General features: G+C 38.7%; 2 protein-coding genes across 2 annotated transcripts in view; one reads left to right on the plus strand and one right to left on the minus strand.

Moving 5' to 3' along the window:
• The window catches only part of unm_hu7910 (un-named hu7910), a 24,610-nt gene extending 19,396 nt beyond the window's left edge, over positions 1 to 5,214 (plus strand). The window contains exons 9-17 of the mRNA XM_046851186.1: positions 40 to 190; positions 263 to 399; positions 729 to 827; positions 934 to 1,023; positions 1,118 to 1,258; positions 2,215 to 2,350; positions 2,469 to 2,560; positions 3,623 to 3,756; positions 3,895 to 5,214. Of these exons, the coding sequence (XP_046707142.1) occupies positions 40 to 190; positions 263 to 399; positions 729 to 827; positions 934 to 1,023; positions 1,118 to 1,258; positions 2,215 to 2,350; positions 2,469 to 2,560; positions 3,623 to 3,756; positions 3,895 to 4,045 (1,131 nt within the window). The 3' untranslated portion in view covers positions 4,046 to 5,214. The remainder of the gene's footprint in view (positions 1 to 39; positions 191 to 262; positions 400 to 728; positions 828 to 933; positions 1,024 to 1,117; positions 1,259 to 2,214; positions 2,351 to 2,468; positions 2,561 to 3,622; positions 3,757 to 3,894) is intronic.
• A 6,844-nt stretch (positions 5,215 to 12,058) lies between these two features.
• ggh (gamma-glutamyl hydrolase (conjugase, folylpolygammaglutamyl hydrolase)) lies at positions 12,059 to 20,631 on the minus strand. Its single transcript, XM_046851633.1, has 9 exons — positions 20,447 to 20,631; positions 20,257 to 20,365; positions 16,206 to 16,256; positions 16,035 to 16,119; positions 14,956 to 15,094; positions 12,880 to 12,986; positions 12,667 to 12,757; positions 12,445 to 12,579; positions 12,059 to 12,295 (listed from the first exon to the last, which is right to left on the minus strand). Exons 1-9 carry the CDS (start codon positions 20,550 to 20,552, stop codon positions 12,174 to 12,176), a joined length of 945 nt encoding a protein of 314 aa, XP_046707589.1. The 5' UTR covers positions 20,553 to 20,631; the 3' UTR covers positions 12,059 to 12,173.
• Between the last annotated feature and the right edge of the window lie 85 nt (positions 20,632 to 20,716).

Genomic DNA, 20,716 nt, shown 5'->3' on the forward strand with positions numbered 1-20,716 from the left:
ATTAAGATTTGGCCCGGTGCATTATTTGTGGTTTCCCAGGCCGAGGACGATATGGCTGAGAAGTTGCGTAGTAATGAGATGCTCCTGAAGGCTGTTAACACGTACAGGGAGGCAGCAGAGCTTTCAGATGCTCCTGCAGACCTTATCAAAGCCGCGTTAAAAAGAAGTGCCGACAGACAGCAGTTCCTGGGTAAGTACATGTGCATCACATGTCCTCACATACACATCTCCAGGTCAATTCTAAAGGAATATTTCTTAACAGGACGCACAAAGGGCTCTTTAGCTACACTGGAAAGGCTTGTGCGGATTTTCCCAGAGGACATCTCTTTGAAGAACGATCTAGGGGTGGCTCATCTTCTGATTGGTGATAACAAGGGTGCAAAACAGATCTATGAGGAGGTAGAGGGTTTTTTTTATTTTTTTATATACAGGGCTATTCAAAAAGAATGAACCAATATCATGACGCATTGCTTCAGTTCTCAAGCATCATCATGGAATGAGTTAGTGACCATCTGAAAGAGGAGTTATCTAAGTTGATTGTGAGTATAATACTTGTGACTTGGCTGGAGTTTTGTATTACTTTTCCTTAATAAAATATTGCGTAATGAAATCGGTTCATTCTTTTTGAATATCCCTGTATAGTACTAGGATGAGCATGAACACTTTTAAACAGGGACTGTTTAGATTAGGAAAAAATATAATTTCCTGCTTAATTTTTACCATTCAAGGTTCTGGATATGGCTTCTGATGATGGATTTGCAAAAGTGCATTATGGATTTATTCTCAAGTCAGAAAACAAGATAGCAGAGAGCATACCTTACCTAAAGGTACGAAACCTTACCTAAAGGTAGGAAGTACAGTCATGCGTTAACACGCAGTAGATACACTGTCAAGTGTGTGTGTTTGTGTGTGTTTGTGTGTGTCCATGTTTAGGAGGGTTTAGAGTCTAAAGCACCAGGAACTGATGATGGAAGGTTTTATTTTCACCTTGGGGATGCACTGCAAAGAGTGGGAGACCAGAAGGTAAGTTGCTGCCAAAAAGAAAGACTTTCACTTCGTTACCCTTAACCGAAACCTACAAACGAAGGATAATGATTTTGTGTGTGCATTTCTACAGCAGGCGTATGAATGGTACGAGACCGGCTACCGACACGGACATTTTGCCTCTGTCTGGCAGCGCTCACTGTATAATGTGGCAGGACTGCGAGCGCAACCGTGGTGGACAGCCAAAGAAACTGGATACACTGACCTTGTTCGGGTACTGAATATTCATATATATATATATATATATATATATATATATATATATATATATATATATATATATATATATAATGTAACAAATATATATAATGACATTATGTATGTGTGTGTGTGTGTGTGTGTGTGTGTGTGTGTGTGTGTGTGTGTGTATATATATATATATATATATATATATATATATATATATATATATATATATATATATATATATATATATATATATATATATATATCAATTGTTTAATCAATTAGTATTAAACTCTTGTACTATTCATTTAGAAGAGTAAACAGAATCAAAAATGTTGTTTCTATGTATCTCATAGTCACATTTTATAATAGTTTTGGGGTGATTTTAATATTTTTCCTGAGTTGTGAATTAGTTGCCACATAATTATATAATATAGGTATATATAAATCTATAACCTGGCCATACATGGTTTTAATAGTCTTTTAATATTATTACTGGTCATGCTGTCCAAATAAAATCCTGGCTGAATTTTGAACTTATTAAATATATAAATTGTCTGTATGTTTCATTCCACCATTAAGATTTTTAACGTTTGACCTGCAATTACCGAACATTACCATGTTCTGCTTATGACATCAATCGGTGTAGAAAATGAAGTTGCATAAGTGGAAAATATATGTTTTTAAATGTAACTTGTACATCATTTTGTCACTCTGATTAAGCTTTATTATAGCATATGTCCCTTTTCGCAGGGACCCTTTAAATTTGTATCGAGACACTGATGCTTGGCGTTTATGAGCATCTTTTTGTATTTTAACCTCATTTTAATATATATTTAAAACTGTTATATAAAAACAAGGATGTTTCCTTTTAAGTAGGTTGTCTAATACATGAGGCGTATTGGTTTTGTATAATTGCTCTCGTCACTAAATCGTTCAGTTATCTTAATTGTGCGTGTTTATATCTCATATGTGTTTACGTAGACCCTGGAGCGGAACTGGCTGACCATTAGAGATGAAGCATTAACTGTCATGGACAGTAGCAGTGGGCTCTTCTTGCCTGAAGATGAAAATCTGAGAGAGACAGGAGACTGGGGCCAGTTTACTCTCTGGCAGCAGGGTAATATATACACACAGTCCAACATACAAGCACTTACACATTGCTTATGTGTCACACGTTGGCATTGTGGTGTGAATTATGACGCTCGTGTATATAACCACTATCTACTGTCTTTCAGGACGGAAAGCTGGTTCTTCATGTCAGAACGTTCCCAAAACTTGTGCTTTGCTGGAACGTTTCAAAGAGGCCACCACCTGCAAGAGGGGTCAGGTAGAGCTCCTTCACGTACTACTACACTAGAGGCTTACCGTCTGTGCCAGACCTTGCCGATTCTCACAGTTGAGATTGAAAAGAGATTTCCAATTCTTGCAGAGAACTAGTTAGAGTAAATAGATGTTATTTAATTTATTATAAATCATTTCATAATTGTTGCAAAGTAAACACAATGTATAATTCATTACATGTTTGTGCCTAGTAAATATTTTTACCATACGATGTATTTTATATCTTATATAACAATCGGGATTCAATTCATGACATTTTGAACTGTGGGAAAACTGTTGGGTTAGAAATAATTAAACATCTGAGCAAAAAGGAATGATCCAAGCCCCAAATATCATAATATGAAGGTTTTAATAGTTTTAAGAATAAATCACTGAAGATTAGGCAAGATTAAGATCCTTTTATTTGTCACATATACATTACCACACAGTGAAATTCTTTCTTCGCATATCCCAGCTTATTAGGAAGCTCAGGTCGGAGCACAAGCTCAGCCATGATACAGTGCCCCTGGAGAGGAAAGTGTAAAGGGCCCAACAGTGACAACTTGGCAGTGCTGGGGCTTAAACCCAAAACCTTTCAATCAGTAATTTAAAGCCTTAACCATTGCGCTCCCACTTCTACCACTTGAAATTAAAAGCATTTAGTTTTTTTAGTCCTAGTTCCATTTATGAGTTTGTTCTCAGGTGTTTGATGGGCTCCATTAGGTGGGGCAGATAACCAAGTAAAGAATTTCTTTCAGGAAAAAAAAACTTTCCAAAATATATTTTGTATCAAGATTTTTAATTCAAGAGTTTGTATTAGTACACAAGTAGAACTTATAAAGGAAGTCCCTTATTTCTAGCATTTCCCCAAAACAGTTTACTGCGGTAAAAGGAGGAAATGGTGTCACATGAGCTCTTAAGAGTGCGTTTGCTTTATTTGTGCTCATTTTTGATATTTGTTTTTTTGGGCTTAGCCCAGGAGTATAAATGCCTCGTAATTCTATAAAGAAAATGTGTGTAGCATTTTGTGAATGTCTTTCAAATCTCACTATTTTATCATCTGCTTCAGATCAAGTTTTCAGTGATGCAGCCTGGCACACATGTATGGCCTCACACCGGACCCACTAACTGTCGTCTACGTATGCACCTGGGTCTCGTCATTCCCGCAAAAGGTTGTCGAATCCGCTGCACCGACCAGACCCGGTCAGTTACCAGCAAACAATTCACATTACAACACTAATGAATTCATTACAATAATAATGACGTATAAACTAACAGTATGTTCAGTATGTTACATTTAAGATAACGTTCACTGACAAAATCTGTGCATGTGTGTCGCAGAGAGTGGGAAGAGGGTAAGGTGTTGATATTTGACGATTCGTTCGAGCACGAAGTGTGGCAGGATGCAGACAGCTACCGGCTCATCTTCATTGTGGACGTCTGGCATCCAGAACTCAGCCAATCGCAGAGGCATGCCTTATCCCCCATATGAAGCTTCAAATCAACTGCAAAAAACTTACTGTGATGTCTCAGCTAATTTCAGCCACAAACAAATCCTGACCTCCGGCTGATCTCTCGTACTGAACAAAATGCCACGTGAATATTTGCTGTGTTTCTGATCGTGTAATTTAATTGTGATTTTATGAAGAACATGTGTAATGGATGTTGTCCTTCTAGTGTCCTTTTGTATTGAAGTTTTCAAGGGGAAGAACAGATGTTTAGGAAATATTGGCATAAAATAAGGAAAAAAAATACGATTTACAGATATGTTTACTGAAATGGCCCAACTTGAAATGTTATGCAAGAGGACTTGCGTGATTGTCGACCGATGAAGGTAAAAAAACAATGCATATTACTGAAAATGTACTTGAATATACACTTAAGGTCTACTTTATTAGGAACACCTGTACTATGATACATAAAATCATGCAGATACACACCATGTGCGTCATGCTTAATGTCCAAGTCAATCTTGAGCCCATAGCAAGAATCTTTGGTACACAGTCATCCAATCAAACCAGTATTGGGGGCATATAAATCACCTGGACTGGACTGATTGATTGCGTCAGATTGCTGTTTTTGGCTGGCGGGAGTGATACCTGATGTGTTGTGTGATTTTTGCTTACCACAGTTGTACAATGTGCTTATTTGAATTACTATAAACGTTCTGTCAGCTTAAAGCCAGTCAGGTCATTCTTCTCTAATTTCTTGCCTTAACAAGATATTGAACATTAGCAACTTAAGTGTGTGAAGATCAGCAGTTTTTAGATTATTAGGTAGTAGGATTGATTACAAAACTGCATAGATGTACTGGTGTACCTAATAAAGTGGACAACGAGTGTATTAGCTGTATTAGAAAATGCCACTCAAAAGGTCAAACACATTTTGTAATGATAAAAAAAAAAAAATGTGACTTTGCACTACATGTATTAAAGAGGTGTGTGTGTGTGTGTGTGTGTGTGTGTGTGTGTGTGTGTGTGTGAAGATGTGTGTAGCTGAAACACACACCTATCTGTCATTTATAACCTGTGCCTTATATCTGCACTTGTCAGGTTTCACAAGTCACACAATGTAAAGCCTAAACAACCATTATTTTTGTATTAAATAAATACAAGTGTAATTTGAATTTAATAAAATATATCTTGTATCCTTAAATTTGAATTGCCTGGATTGAATGTTCTGTGGAATTAAGTGGATTTGATGGTTTGATTGTGAAATGATTATGCACTGCTCAATATAAGGTTCCATCTTTTCAAAATGGGATTTCCTGAAGGGAAAATAAAGGCAATTTGGAACACACTTGCATATAATTTGATAACGCAAAAACTCTCCCACACAACCACTAGTTTTATTTAGGAGCTGCTGTTCAATTTTTTAAACGTTTTTGCTGCTGCAAAGGTGCAGAGAAAAACAATTATTGCACACAACTTATTAACTAATAAAACCTACATCAGGATTTATTTTCCCGCAGCAAATAACACCAGCAGTGTTAATTTTAGTTCTATTTTGGGCCAAGCGCCAAAAATGGCTGATAACATCCACCTTTATCTTGTTCTTCTGGCCAGGGTGTCTTTGTCAGAACCATCTGCTAAAATGATGTGAAATTTGGTACACTGAATGGGGAGGATTTAAGGAGCATTCTGAACAACTATATCTATAATAGCACAGAGATGCCTGTGGACCAAAGTCGGCCCATGCTGATCTTTGATTTGGCCCACCATGCCATATAAGAGAAGAGGGGAGAACAAAGGAAAAAGTAAATGCCACCGACACGTCTTTATTCCTAATTTGGCATTTACCATACTTTATTAAGCTGCAAAAAAATGTCAATTAAAAGTAAAGATAAAATGTATCTGAAATGTTACTTTTTTAACGCACGTTGTTTGCGATTTGCAATAATTGTGGAGAGACTGAAGCAGTGACATTTTTATATTTTTTTTAATTGGCAAGATTATTATTTTTTGTATTTACTGACGCCAATTTGAATGCATACTTTGCAGTCAATTACTGTTTTGATAGAATACAATATTCATTGTTATGAAAGAAATGCTTTCTCAAAAACATTTACTTCCATTCAAACATTTACTTTTGGCCCACGGACCTTAATTGTTTTGGCCCTTCATAAGGGAAAGTTTGGGCACCTCTGCTCTAGTGCCATCATTAGGTCAAATTTGGGTTTTTATATATATTTTTTTAATACTATGTCTCTACAATGAACAAAAATGTAAATATTTAAGACGTTTCCAAATGTCTAGGGTCAAGACAATCAAACGTATTAAAACTAATTTAATACATTTTATAAACTCCTTTTATAAATGTCCACCAAATGGGTCACCAAAGTTCATCTTCAGAGTAAGCCTCACAAAGGAATTTTAAATACCTCAAAACTGAATGGGTCTTTAAAAGACAACTTCCAAACAGGAAGTGAAGCTATATCTTAGCACAAAACGTGGTAGGCATGTACATAAACGTGTCCCAAGGCAAAGCAGGAGTAGTTTGCTTTAGTAAACACAGGTTAAAATTAGCAAGACACCAGCACAGGTCACAGCAGAAGCTGCAGCATCAATGTCACCCTGCTGCATGTTTGTTCATCTTGAAATTTCTTATTACAGTCTCAGAATTCCACCACTGTCCACAGATGTGCTTGAATTCTTTTCCCTTTGTTTATCTTGTGATTGCAAAACAAAAACTATAGCACATCTGTTGAATGTGTGGCTCACCGAGTCTCATTGCTTACCCCCGGAAAATATGTCTCGCAGCTTTATTTTATTACTAATGTAATGTTATAGCTTAAACCAGACCTACATTCAGGTCCTCCTGCTCCTGCAAACATGTTTGAAATTCAGCATCAAAACAGCACAATAGAATCTTAGGAGCAGTGTCTTGTGAAAGGTCTTCTTGAATGCATCATTTTCAAAACTTCCCTGTGGAACAAACCTACAAATGTCTATCATGGTCATGCCTCCATTTGTTACACTCTGCATCAGAGGTGGGAAGTAACGAAGTACAAATACTTTGTTACTGTACTTAAGTAGATTTTTTTGGTATCAGTACTTTACTCCACTATTTATTTTTCTTTATAACTTTTTACTTTTACTCATTACATTTTTACACAAATATCTGTACTTTTTACTTTTACATTTTCAAAACAGACTCGCTACTTTAGTTTTAATCCATTGATTTGGTGAAATATTATTATTTTATTTTCACTGCGTGCCGATTTCAGCCGAACAACCGATTTCCTGTCATTGCGCGTTCAATCCACTGGTGTATAAAGTCCTGACTCTCACTCACCACAGAAGGCAGTAAGAAGTTTGGGGTTAATGTGGATGAGACAGAGGGAGTCAGTGATGTAAACATGACTGAGAACAGACACATTCCTGATCATCATCATCTTTTCGCTGTTTGTGTTCTATATGTGGATCTTCAGCCTGGACACATTCATTAGGTAGCAACATTTTTTTGTTTTGTGTGAAACGATGGCTAGGCCCTGACTGTATATATATATATATATATATATATATATATATATATATATATATATATATATATATATATATATATATATATATATATATATATATATATATATATATATATATATATATATATATATATATATATATATATACAGTACACAGACCACAGACCAAGTTTGGACACACCTTCTCATTCAAAGAGTTTTCTTTATTTTCATGACTATGAAAATTGTAGATTCACACTGAAGGCATCAAAACTATGAATTAACACGTGGAATTATATACATAAAAAGTGTGAAACAACTGAAAATGTCATATTCTAGGTTCTTCAAAGTAGCCACCTTTTGCTTTGATTACTGCTTTGCACACTCTTGGCATTCTCTTGATGAGCTTTAAGAGGTAGTCACCTGAAATGGTCTTCCAACAGTCTTGAAGAAGTTCCTAGAGATGCTTAGCTAACCATCTCGATTGGGTCCAGGTCCGGTGACTGTGGAGGCCAGGTCATCTGGCGCAGCACCCCATCACTATCTTTCTTGGTCAAATAGCCCTTACACAGCCTGGAGGTGTGTTTGGGGTCGTGTCCTGTTGAAAATAAATGATGGTCCAACTAAGCATAAACCGGATGGAATAGCATGCCGCTGCAAGATGCTGTGGTAGCCATGCTGGTTCAGTATGCCTTCAATTTTGAATAAATCCCCAACAGTGTCACCAGCAAAGCACCCCCACACCATCACACCTCCTCCTCCATGCTTCATGGTGGGAACCAGGCATGTAGAGTCCATCCGTTCACCTTTTCTGCGTCGCACAAAGACACGGTGGTTGGAAGCAAAGATCTCAAATTTGGACTCATCAGACCAAAGCACAGATTTCCACTGGTCTAATGTCCATTCCTTGTGTTCTTTAGCCCAAACAAGTCTCTTCTGCTTGTTGCCAGTGGTTTCCTAGCAGATCTCCTCTTAACAGTTGTTGTAGAGATGTGTCTGCTGCTAGAACTCTGTGGGCCATTGACCTGGTCTCTAACCTGAGCTGCTGTTAACCTGCGATTTCTGAGGCTGGTGACTCGGATGAACTTATCCTCCGCAGCAGAAGTGACTCTTGGTCTTCCTTTCCTGGGGCGGTCCGCATGTGAGCCAGTTTCTTTGTAGCGCTTGATGGTTTTTGTGACTGCGCTTGGGGACACTTTCAAAGTTTTCCCAATTTTTCGGACTGACTGACCTTCATTTCTTAAAGTTATGATGGCCACTCGTTTTTCTGTACTTAGCTGCTTTTTTCTTGCCATAATACAAATTCTAACAGTCTATTCAGTAGGACTATCAGCTGTGTATCCACCTGACTTCTGCACAACACAACTGATGGTCCCAACCCCATTTATAAGGCAAGAAATCACACTTATTAAACCTGACAGGGACACCTGTGAAGTGAAAACCATTTCAGGTGACTACCTCTTGAAGCTCATCAAGAGAATGCCAAGAGTGTGCAAAGCAGTAATCAAAGCAAAAGGTGGCTACTTTGAAGAACCTAGAATATGACATATTTTCAGTTGTTTCACACTTTTTTATGTATATAATTCCACGTGTTAATTCATAGTTTTGATGCCTTCAGTGTGAATCTACAATTTTCATAGTCATTAAAATAAAGAAACTCTTTGAATGAGAAGGTGTAGTGTTAATGTGTAGTGTTACCTGTTTTTTTTTCCTCCACTAAAAAAGTGAGGGGGACGAATTAACTTTTTATAAATAATCTACGCCCCTGTATACAGTGGAACCCGGTTTTGTCGATGTCCTAGGGGGTTGCCAAAAAGCGTTGAGATAACCGATGATCGAGATAAACGAAAATCATATTTCTTTATGTACATGATGTGCGTTAATAAATGAGAATGTGCATACATGTGTTTTTGGAGGGTTTTTTTACACAACAGTGTTGCCGCGATTTGTTTGATGAAGGCATGCTATAAAAATGTACAGTAATAAGAAGTTTTTAAAAACAGAACAATGAAAGATCATTAAAATTGGTTGCTGGCAAATCATGGTATATCAGTGGTGCAGGTGTTGGGGATGTGGTTCTTGTACCTGAGTCACTTCTCATAGACTTCGAGTTACTGAGAGAATGTACAGGAAGGAGAAGTTTTGACCCTCTACCATCATGATCTAAGAGAAAACACTGGCCTCCTAACTATAGAAAAGCCAAGAGTCCAATAAGCAAAAGCTTGTTTGCCTCTCCTGTGTTGGTGTAATGGTCAGTGAAGTGGTTGCTGCTATCTGATGCACCTGGTTTGATTCCTACCCCTTAGCTTTCCTTTAAATTGTTTAAAAAGTTTTTAAAAAGAACCAAAAAAGGTCCAAAAAAGTCAGGTTCTTGCAAGAGATCCTGTGGCTCAATTGGAAGAGCTTTACCTCTGGGTTGAGAGGTTGCCGGTTCAAACCCCGGCCAGGGCTCAAAGTTAAGAGTGTGGAAGGTTCTGGTGGCTGTAGTAAGGAAGGTGTCAGAAATGGCTGCATGGAAGGTTGGATGTGGTTTCGGAGGGCGTATCCTAAAGCAGGGGGGCAATATCCGGGCATCTGCCCCCCCGGCGTCTGAGAAGCTAAAAACAGGGGCTTATGAAGCAAAAACGCTAAAAAAAGTATTGACTTAATTTTGCATATATAGGGAAAAATTCTGCCAAAAACCTATCACCCACACTTTTTCTGAGGCTCTGAAGCAGCCAGTATTCACAGCCTTCATTTACAGTCAACTACCTCATTGCTCACCAGATACTACTTTCCACACAGCTTACTCAGTGTGGGGACAAGCCAGATTCGAACCAGCAACCGCTGAGCTCAGAGGCAAGGCTTTTATCACAAAGCCATCAAGTCCCACAACACACCTTCTTTTTTTGGGGGGTTTATCGTTTGTTTCATGCTTAAAGCAAGAAATTCAGACGAGACAGAAAGCAGGATTCGAACCCTGAACCCCACCAGCAGCGAAATACCAGTCTTAACCCACTGAACCATCGGGAAGGACCAGCTGCGACAATTGTTTAGAGCAGGTCTATCTTTTCTTTCAAACCATCAACACAAGCATATAATGCTAAAGACAGACATAGGAAGCAAACCCATGACTAGCAGGGATAAAGCAGAATTCAAACCCTGATTCACACCATTAGCAAGGCACCAGCATTAACCCACTGAACCATCAGGAAGGACAAGCTGGGAAGCTTGTTTAGAGCAGGTCTATCTTTCTTTTTAACCCATCAAAACAAGAATATGAAGATGCAGGAATCAGGAATTTAATGACTAGCAGACAGAAAGCCAGGTTTGAACCCTGACCACCAACATTAGCAAAGTACCAGCCTTAACCCACTAAGCCATCAGAAAAACCAGGATGGGAAGCTTGATTAGAGCAGGTCTATCATTCTTTTCAACCCATTAAAAACAAAAATATATCGCTAAAGAAAGATGTAGGAAGTGAATCCTAATCGTGACTGGCAGACAGAAAGCAGGATTCGAACCCTGAACCCCACCAAAAGCAAGAAACCTGATTTAACCCACTGAACCATCAGGGAAGACAGGCCAGGAAGTTTGTTTAGAGCAGGTCTATCTATCTTTAAACCATCAACACAAGACTATAAAGCTAATGAAGGATTTAGGAAGCAGGAACATAACCTACATCGCACCTAGCAGGCAGAAAGCAGGATTCAAACCCAGATCCTCACCATCCGTGAGGCACTAGCCTTAATCCATTGAACCATGGAAGAGATCAGACTGGGAAGCATGTTTAGATGAGGCACAAGCCTTAAACCACTGAGCGACCACTGCTGAAAAGCATGTGTGCTTTTGGAGGGTTCATACTTTGTTTCATGCCAGCGCAGTAAGAAAGAAGGCATGTAGGACTGGCTTTGAAACCTTATCACCAGCGTGGACTATATTAAGGACCATGTTCAGGCACAAGCCTTAACCCACTGAGCTACCACAGAAGTGCTTATTTTGATGGAGTTATCTTTCATTAAAGACCAAGAAATCAAGAAATGAATCCAAGGGGACAAGGTCCAGAAGTTTTATTTACCAACACAGCAACCAGCTCGACCAGGAATCAAACTCTCAAACTCATTCTTGTGGGGATACTGACATTAACCCACTAGGCTATCACATCTATGTATCTATGTATCTATGTATCTATCTATCTATGATGTGAGGTCCAGTTAACAGCTAAAACAGGTAGCAGTAATAACAACTTTTTACTTAAGTACATGTCAGAGCCAAAACTTCTTTACTTTCACTTAAGTAAAAAGGTTTAATCAGTACTTCAACTTTTACCCGAGTATTTTAAAACACGAGTATCTGTACTTCTACTTAAGTAAAGGATGTGTACTTTTGCCACCTCTGCTCTGCATAAGCTTTATTGAGAAGCCTGAGAGTTGCAATCACACTCATTAGTTAGGGTTTAAAAAAGATTATTCATTCCTGTTTCAAAAATTTTCATTCCAAATGACAAAAATGGTGTCTATTCATATATGGGTTTGCTGACAAACATTCGGATTAGAAATGAAATACACAATGACAGCAGATGTTTAATGCAATATTCAAGATGCTCTGAGCCCAAGCCTTCTTACACGATTCCAAAGATATATACAATTAAAACAGATCATCAGTAAAAGACAAAACCCTAATCGAAATAATACTTCTGTTCAAATGCAGACTTCCATCCAGTGTAGGTTGGCTGGTAGTTATAGATTAAAGCGTTCAGCTCCTCATCTCGGCTCGGAAATTTATGAAGACTTTTTTTCGCTGCAAAACAGGGAAGGAAATAGAAAAGTTATCTTATTGCAAACATGCTTTGTTTTCAAACATTTGCACAATTAAGACCATATACTGTTTTAAAGTATGTAATTAAAATCGTTTTTCAATGACGTACTGTACTTTAAATCGTTTCATACCTTCGTTGACCAAAAATTGGGCCATATAGAAAGTGGTCTTGATAGCGGCAGGCGAGTGGGGGATGTTCGCTTTCGTCCACTCGAATGCATTTTTCTCAGGGTGCCACTGGGTTCCATAAATTGGGAAATCATATGCTGTGAAAAGACAATAAAGTATATACAAATTCTTTATACATTCATTAAATCACAGTAGGGGAATCGATAAATTGCTCACATTCTCACCTTCTATTGTGGATACAAACTCTGTCTGTCCGTCTGTGTTCGTACTCAGAACTCGGTAAAACTTTTTCAGGTTCTCGTCTCCATTGAAGTCCTGTTTCAGAGGGACACAAACACTGTAGTAACCGCTATACCAGGAACTGCTCATTTTATTACTGAGGTCATGAAATAACTCTTTGCTAAGAAAAAATTGCAACATCACAAGTAGAATAATACCTCGGTAGTGACACTCCACTGATGAGAGTTCTCTGTGATTGCTTCATTTGCAAGTGACGTCATCAGATCCTCTGGGAAGTCCTTGAACATTCGGCTGTCCTTGGATTCTAAATCACAGGTGAGAAAAGGAACAGGACAGCACATGGCATATTGTTCCAATAAAAATAAATGATCCGCAAAGCTAAGGGCCAGTACCTCCCTGAACTACACTATATTCCCAAAAGAATTGAGTCACCTGATCTTTCTTGCTATATGTGGTTCTTTTCCAAACTGTTGCCATAAAGCTAAAGGCACTCATTTGTACAGGACGTGTATAAATGCTCTATAATAAAACATTGCATTCACCAAAACCTGTTCCAGCATGGTGATGCCCCGTGCACAAAGTGAGCTCCTTGAAGATCTGGTTTACATGCTTTGGAGAGAAAGATCTTGAGTGGCCTGCTATAGAGCTCTGATCTGATCCCTACTCAACACCTTTGGGTTGAATGTGAACGCTGACTGCACCCCAGGCCTCCTCACCTACATCAGTACCTGCCTTTCATAATATCCTTGTGACTGATGAACATAAGCACACTCCAAAATCTAGTGGAACATCTTCCAGAAGAATGGAGGGAATTATAAGAGCAAATTGGGACTAAATGTGGAATCCAATCCAATGCTCAAAAATCACATACCAAACTTATGACCAGGTGACCCAATAATTTTGGAAATAGTGTATATTTTCCTAACAGCATTCCACTGTGTTTAATTCCTCTTATACCAAATTATTTAATAATAAAATTATTGATTTCTTTACCAACAACAAGCCATTGTTTTTAAAGCATTTCAATGTTGCTCCTGGTTCCATAATTAACAAGACAAAATGTTGCTACTTGGCATGTTACAAGAAACTGAAACATCTATCAGTGTAACGCTAAGTGAAGTCCCAAAACCAAAATCTTTTATTTAACTTTCCATAAAAGTTGTAAAAAACAAAACAAAATTAAAAAAAAAAACCCACCTTCACCTTTAACTGTTTTTCCTTTTTTTTTCTTTTATAAATCTTAGCACTGGATCATATGGCATATCCACAACACAAGGCCTGAAACATGATCTGTTGCTAAGGACACAGGAGCACATTAAAATAAGGGCATGTGTCATGGAAAGACACATGGTTCAAAAAGAAAAAAGGCCAAGCAATTCTAACACAGCCAGTACCAGTTCACATGATACAGTATGATGTACCTGGACTAAAGTGTAGGACAATGGAATGGTGGCCAGTTCAAACAAATACAAGGGACCACATGCTAAATTATGTTGGGGAAAAAGAAGCAACAAGATGCCAAATGCCAGGTTTCCCTGGAAAAAACGCATGTATTCTGCATTAAGTTCAAAGGGTAGTACTGCTTTGTGTAACACAGAAAGATAAACACACAAAATGACCAATGTGACAATTATCTCAAAGTTAAAATGTCATACTGTTCAAATTAGTAATTTTGAGAAGAAACAAAAGTGCAGACCAACAATTTTCCATATATTTTTCTATATGATGGTTTATTGTTTGTTCTAATTTTTCCGACCAAAAAAAAAAAATGCAAATAAGGAGTTTTATATTATGTTCCTTTATAGAAGCCTTATGAATATGAAAAAGGTACTTTTCTATTTTTCAAAAACGTGGAACATAATTCAGGTTTGAAGTGGTTAATATATAAACACGTGCTTTTATTTTGGGGCCAAAACTGCTGACTGATGTTTCTTTCTGTCATATAAAGTACCTCTCAAAGTGGTTGCCTGCTTATGGGTTTATTTGTAACGCTTGTACTCTGTACTATGCTCGTTTTGGCTAATTATTACTCACTCAGTGCTGTACAAACTTCTGAACGGTTCAAGATCAGTCTGCGATCATCTCTCCAAATATATTCATGCTAATGCAATGATTTATTAACAAAGCAACAGATGATGTAGCTGAAATGCTTTACATCGATCACTGTTTTTGTTTTCTTACTTGGCTTCATTGATTATCAAGAAATAGCAGTAATTCAAAGGACACGCAAGAATTAAATATAGATATATATATTTATACAACCAAAAACTCACCTTCCGTGAAATTGAGTGATAGCGAAACACCAGTGGTGTTAGTAGGGGACAACAAGGACTTTCCACTAGTCAGCACTGTGAGCGCCTCCAAACCCAAGCATGTCCCCCACACAGGAAAATAATCACCTTTCAGATTGGCCTATCAACACACAAATATCAAACCTTTCATTCTGTTTAATTGTTGATGAACAAAACATAGTTGACTTTAAATAATAATACATTTTGCTTGCGGTGTCTTCATCTCAAGTTCACCGGCTCATACTGAGAAAACACAATGTCTCGAACATTGAACTGTCCTCTAAATGATAGAGACCATGTTTGCATTAAGCACCATCACCATCCTCCATATAGGGATTGTAATAAAAAAATAAACAGTGTGCATAGGATACAAGTTTTTACAAAAATATGAATCGCAATGCATATTTTTAAACTTATTTGCATTGGTGAAAGAAAAAAAAAAAAGAAAAAAAGAGTTATTTATATATATTTGTAGATGCGTTATACTTCTATTATTTAGAAAATGACCAATAATTTGTGACCAATATTCTATATGTAGATTGAGTTCTCATCGCTAAACTGTATTACAACACTATGGAGAACGAGGCGTGTCCTGAGAGTCAGAATATAGATTAACATGGCAGAGGTAGAGCTGCATCTTCCTGGAGACAGAACAGGTAAAGAATTTTTAATCTTTTTAAAGGATTTTTAAAGGTTTTAATCTTTTTCTTTTCTTTTTTTTTTTTTGCACTACAAAGGCCTGTTTGTGAAAGGGCCATGCATAGAAGTCTGAAGGCACCTAAGTAAATTTATGATTTGTTTGAACCAAAGAAATAAAAATGTGTATGTTGAATTGCATAGCAGCATATTTTTTCAATTAAGTCGTATTGCAAATCGAAATTGTATTTGAAATCGCACTGCATCGTGATGGGGTGAATCATATCGCATTGCATCGCGTCGATAGCTGCTTCATATGCATCTTTAATGTACCGTATCGTTGGCTATGCAGCGAGATTGGAATCGCATTGGCCACAGTTATGGAGACGCACATCCCTATCCATCCAACTTTGATACTATCTTACCTCCAGGGCAAGTTTGTAGAATATCGCTGCTGCTTTGGCATAACCGGAAGATGAAATGCTGACTTCACCTCCTGGAAAAAGGATTCTACATAGGAAGAAATAAGCATCTGTACGATATAATGCAAAGTTATAATAGGGAATTGAGATTATACCTGGGGTTCAGTCACTCACCCATTTAAAGATTTGAAGAGAATTGTGTATTCCTCTTCAGTCCTATTAATCCTGCACACACAAAACAATGATGTAGTGGTTTACATTCTGATCCCCAGTGATTGCATTAAATATGATTATTTATTTATATTCTCTGCCATAGCATATATCATTTATATATTGCCTACAATCACATATTAGATACCACAACATGGGGTTCTTCTAATTAGTGCTTTTTTTTTGCCAAAAATAGGGCAAATAAATAACTTACTAATTTGTCTCATCATAGTCATGATGGCCACCAACAAAGCAGTGTAAGTACATTGGTGTGAAAAAGTGTTTCCTGATTTCCTGAAGTTGGATTTAGTTTTACCTCAGTAATAAAAACCTTCATTTAAAAACTGCATGTTGTGTTCACTTGTGTTATCTTTTACTAATGTTTAAATTAGTTTGACTATCTGAAACATTAAAGTGTGACAAACATGCAAAAAAAAAAAAAACAGAAATCAGGAACACTTTTTACACCACTGTATATCAGATATAAACCAACAAAAACTTGCAGGTAAACTGCTTTTTCTATTTAGATTCTAGATACGTTCTAATGCACAGTTAATTCCTGTAGTAAAATGGGGTCTGTGAGCTTCATGTGACTTTGGTCAACTTGTGTATTTATGTCAGAGGGATTTCACGTAGGTTGGAATAATATTTAAGGAGAATTGATTCTCTGGCTTCCTATTTAAGTCCATCCATCCGTTTTTTACTGTATATCGATAATCTGTCACAGGGTCATAGCTTCAGGTTACCTTCTCTGATAACAGGAGTGAGGTATCTCACTTTGGGAATCGGCTCTGTTTTTCGGAGAACCGGGGTTACGAAGGTTACCTAAATTTCTCTTTCAAACATCCGTTCCATATCTCACTATGGGATATAGACAATTCCCGTATTGCAGATATGCTGTCCAAAGCAGGCGTGTGAACCAGCTCCATGATGTGTGACAAAAATAACACAAACTCCTCACTATTCACTAAAGAGAACAGAGACGTGACTAGGTTTTAAGAGCCATCAAAGGTTCCATAACATCCATCCTATATAATCTGACAAAAGTGTGTGGCGAAGCCCAGCTCACTGCCGCACAAATGTCTTGAATTGAAATGCCCTTAAACAACGCCCATGGTGTGGCCACCCTGCCTTTTACTGAGCTTGCCTCGGGTACTTCTGGAGGACTAGGAACCATGCTATTATAACCCGATATAATAGCTTCCCCTGACCAGTGGGAAAGGGACTAACAGGAAACTGGTTTACCCGATTACACCTTCTCAATCCCTCCGTCCTGTCCACATAGTGATGCAACGCCCAGACAGGGCACAAATGATGAAGCCGCTCTTCTTCTAATGAGGAAAAGGGCAGCAAATAAAAAGCCATAAAATCCACTTGTCTACAGGCGAAAGCTGACTCGCTCACTGTAGGGAGTTTTGAGAGTTACTCGCAAGAAATCCATATCAAACTGCAAACAGGAGTTATGAACAGACAAAGCCTTTCGACCACGATCACTAACGTGCTTCGTGGTCGAAAGGGTCAATAACAAAGCAACCTCTAGCGAAAGGAGCTTTATTAGAATACTATCTATCGACTCAAAGGGAGGCTGAGAGAATGCGGAGAGAACCACAGAGAGATCTCACGGTGGAATCAGTGGCTTTGAAACCCTGTTCAGATGCCACGCAGCCCTCATAAACCTGCAAACAAATGGGTGTTGACTTATAGTATTCCTGTCAATCCGCACATGGTATGCAAAAATTACAGCAAGATAAACCTTCACCGTCGGGAAGGCTCTGCCCTTATCTAAAAGTTCTTGCAGAAAACATTGTGAGCGGAGATCCCTGTACAACGGGAGAGGCCAGGGCCGATCGTGCAAGAGCTGGATTATCTCCGTCAGCCACAATTTCCCTGGCCAAATTGGAGCGATTTTTATTACTGAGTGACCGCATTCTTTTACTCTTTTTAGAGTTGGTACGATTAGACGTGATTTCTGCGACACATGCTGGTATCAGCTGCTTAACTGGGGAAGTACCAGATGATGGAGCCTCTACCCATCATATAAATCCCTCTCTGCACCCTGGTGCTCTTGCTGAGATGGTCACTCAATAGAGCGCTTGGTAGCTGCTCTCCTTAACATCACAATGAGGTTCAGCTCCCCTAGAAGAACGATTAGAAGGGAGGATAGCATCCTCTTCGTCGTCCTCCAAATCCTCCTCTGAAAGACGAGCAACCTCATCATCTTTCTTCGTGGCCGCACTCGCCACGCCAAAACCCTTAACGGGACCTGAGAGCAGTGCGGGCAGCACTCGGAATTAGTAACCACAGCCTGTTTGTGTCTAACTCCCAAACAGATGAAATCATAGACCCGCATACACAGGGACATGAGGGCTATTTTTCCTTTGCCGTGCCACTGGATGGGCTCGCAGTCGCCATAACAGAGATGCAAACACCGGGAGATTAACGAGATCACCACAGTGTGCCTCTCGATATCGGGTCTTACAACAATTAATCTTCTTTACCCCACTTAACGTAAGGGAATATTTGGGAGAAAGGAGCTGTAACTGCTCAAGAAAATCAGGGCATATTTCACCTTAACAGTGAACATTTCCTCCAAAAGACGCAGCTGTGTTTGGCAACGTACCACTACTACAAGGATCTGCTGAGGATAGCTTCCAAAAGGATTACAGGAGAACGAGAATGAAAACATATGAAAGAGAACTCACCTCTTATATCTTCTGGTCCGAGTCGTTAGTTCTTTTGTCACGTGACTTCCATAATAATTATTGTAACAATATTGTCAGACCTGATGAAAAACCTGATCTATTGCATTTTGTAGCGTCTATGGGAGTCAAGTGATAAAAGAGCGAACAACTCGGACTAGAATAGTCGAGAGGTTGCTACTATTCCATTGTCGTAAAAAAAAAAAAAAAAAAATCTAACTTACAGAAGCTATTTTTTTTTTTTAGCAGATTTTCACTTAAAGGATGTTTATTTTGATTATACTGTTTTATTACTTTGTCTCCTGGGTACATTTTATATTCACAAAGCCAGAGCTATACTCCCCTGTCCTCTACATCTGCCTCTTTCAAACCAACTAAATGCATGTCTTCCCTCACATCCATAAACCTCCTCTTTAATTTTCCTCCTTCCTGGTGGCTCCATCCTCAGCATTCTCCTACCGATATACCCCATGTCCCTCCTCTGCACATGTCCAAACCATCTAAATCGCACCTCCCTCACCTTGTCTCCAAAACGTCCTACATGTGCTGTCCCTCTAATAAACTCATTTCTAATCTTGTCCATCCTCGTCACTCTCAACGAAAATCTCAACATCTTCAGCTCTGCTACCTCCTGTCTTTTACTCAATGCCACTGTCTCTAAACCATACAACATCTTCAGCTCTGCTACCTCCTGTCTTTTACTCAATGCCACTGTCTCTAATCCATACAACATCTCAGGTCTCACCACAGTCCTATAAACTTTCCCTTTCACTCTCTTCTATCACAAATCAATCCTGCTATCACTCTTCTCCACCCACTCCACCCTGCCTGCACTCTTCTCTTCACTTCTCTAACACACTTTCCATTACTTTGCACTGTTGACCTGAACTTCTTCACCTTCTCCACCTCTTCTCCCTGCAACCACACCACTCCACTGCCCTACATCTCATTCACACACATGTACTCTGTCTTACTCCTACTGATTTTTATTCCCAAAAGAGTCGAGAGGGAAACCACTCAATTGTGTTTCCTGTACACAAATTTAAGAGCTTCTGCGATGCTCATTCGAGTTCATTAGAAAAATGAGTCGACTCTTTGAGACGACTCGTTCTTCTGAGTCACATTAAAGACTCGTTCAAAATTAACCGACAAGCACAGAGGCACGAGGAGTTAAAGGTTACTGGATGTTATACAACCAAAACATTTTACCAACTTGTTCCAAGCAACAACTTGAGACATGCAGCAACAACCAAATCCCAAATCCATCTTTTAAGTACAATATTTTGACACATTATTAGTAGCACACTTGAACTTACATCACAGGGACCACTCGAGCCCCTGCAGACTCCAGGTACTTGACGTAGGAGGCTGCAATGTAGGAGTTTTTCCCAGGTGAAGGAGAGTACACTTCCTGCGCTAGGACACCTTCACAGAGAGATCAAGACAATACCAGTTAATCCCTAAGCATTAAAGGAACAGGATGAAGTCCAGAACTGCTCAGCTTACCTATTATGGGACGGTTGTTCAGTTTCTGTGCGTCTGAAATGACAGCAGAATAAAGTAAAGTAAGTGGGATGAGGAATGAGAAAGACGCGACGCAAATGTGGCTCATGTTGGCTCGCGTCCGACTCTGGATCACTTCAGCTTCACTTACATAAATAAAACATTGTCACGTTATGGGGGGCCTGTGACGTTGTGTCCACTGGTCCACGTGACACAAAATAGCCGAGCTTGATTCTAATTGGTTCTCCCTACAACCAATCAGAGGAAGCAGTG

Source organism: Silurus meridionalis, chromosome 6 (genome assembly GCF_014805685.1).
Source record: "Silurus meridionalis isolate SWU-2019-XX chromosome 6, ASM1480568v1, whole genome shotgun sequence".
Classification (NCBI taxonomy): Eukaryota; Metazoa; Chordata; class Actinopteri; order Siluriformes; family Siluridae; genus Silurus; species Silurus meridionalis.

What these genes read in the sequence shown, in the direction of transcription:
- ggh (XM_046851633.1), bottom strand. Translation starts at nt 20,552, where the DNA reads ATGAGCCACATTTGCGTCGCGTCTTTCTCATTCCTCATCCCACTTACT. An exon ending in GAACAACCGTCCCATAATAG is followed by an intron (nt 20,366 to 20,446) that starts GTAAGCTGAGCA and finishes CTCTCTGTGAAG; the next exon opens with GTGTCCTAGCGCAGGAAGTG. An exon ending in CCAATTTTTGGTCAACGAAG is followed by an intron (nt 12,296 to 12,444) that starts GTATGAAACGAT and finishes CCTGTTTTGCAG; the next exon opens with CGAAAAAAAGTCTTCATAAA.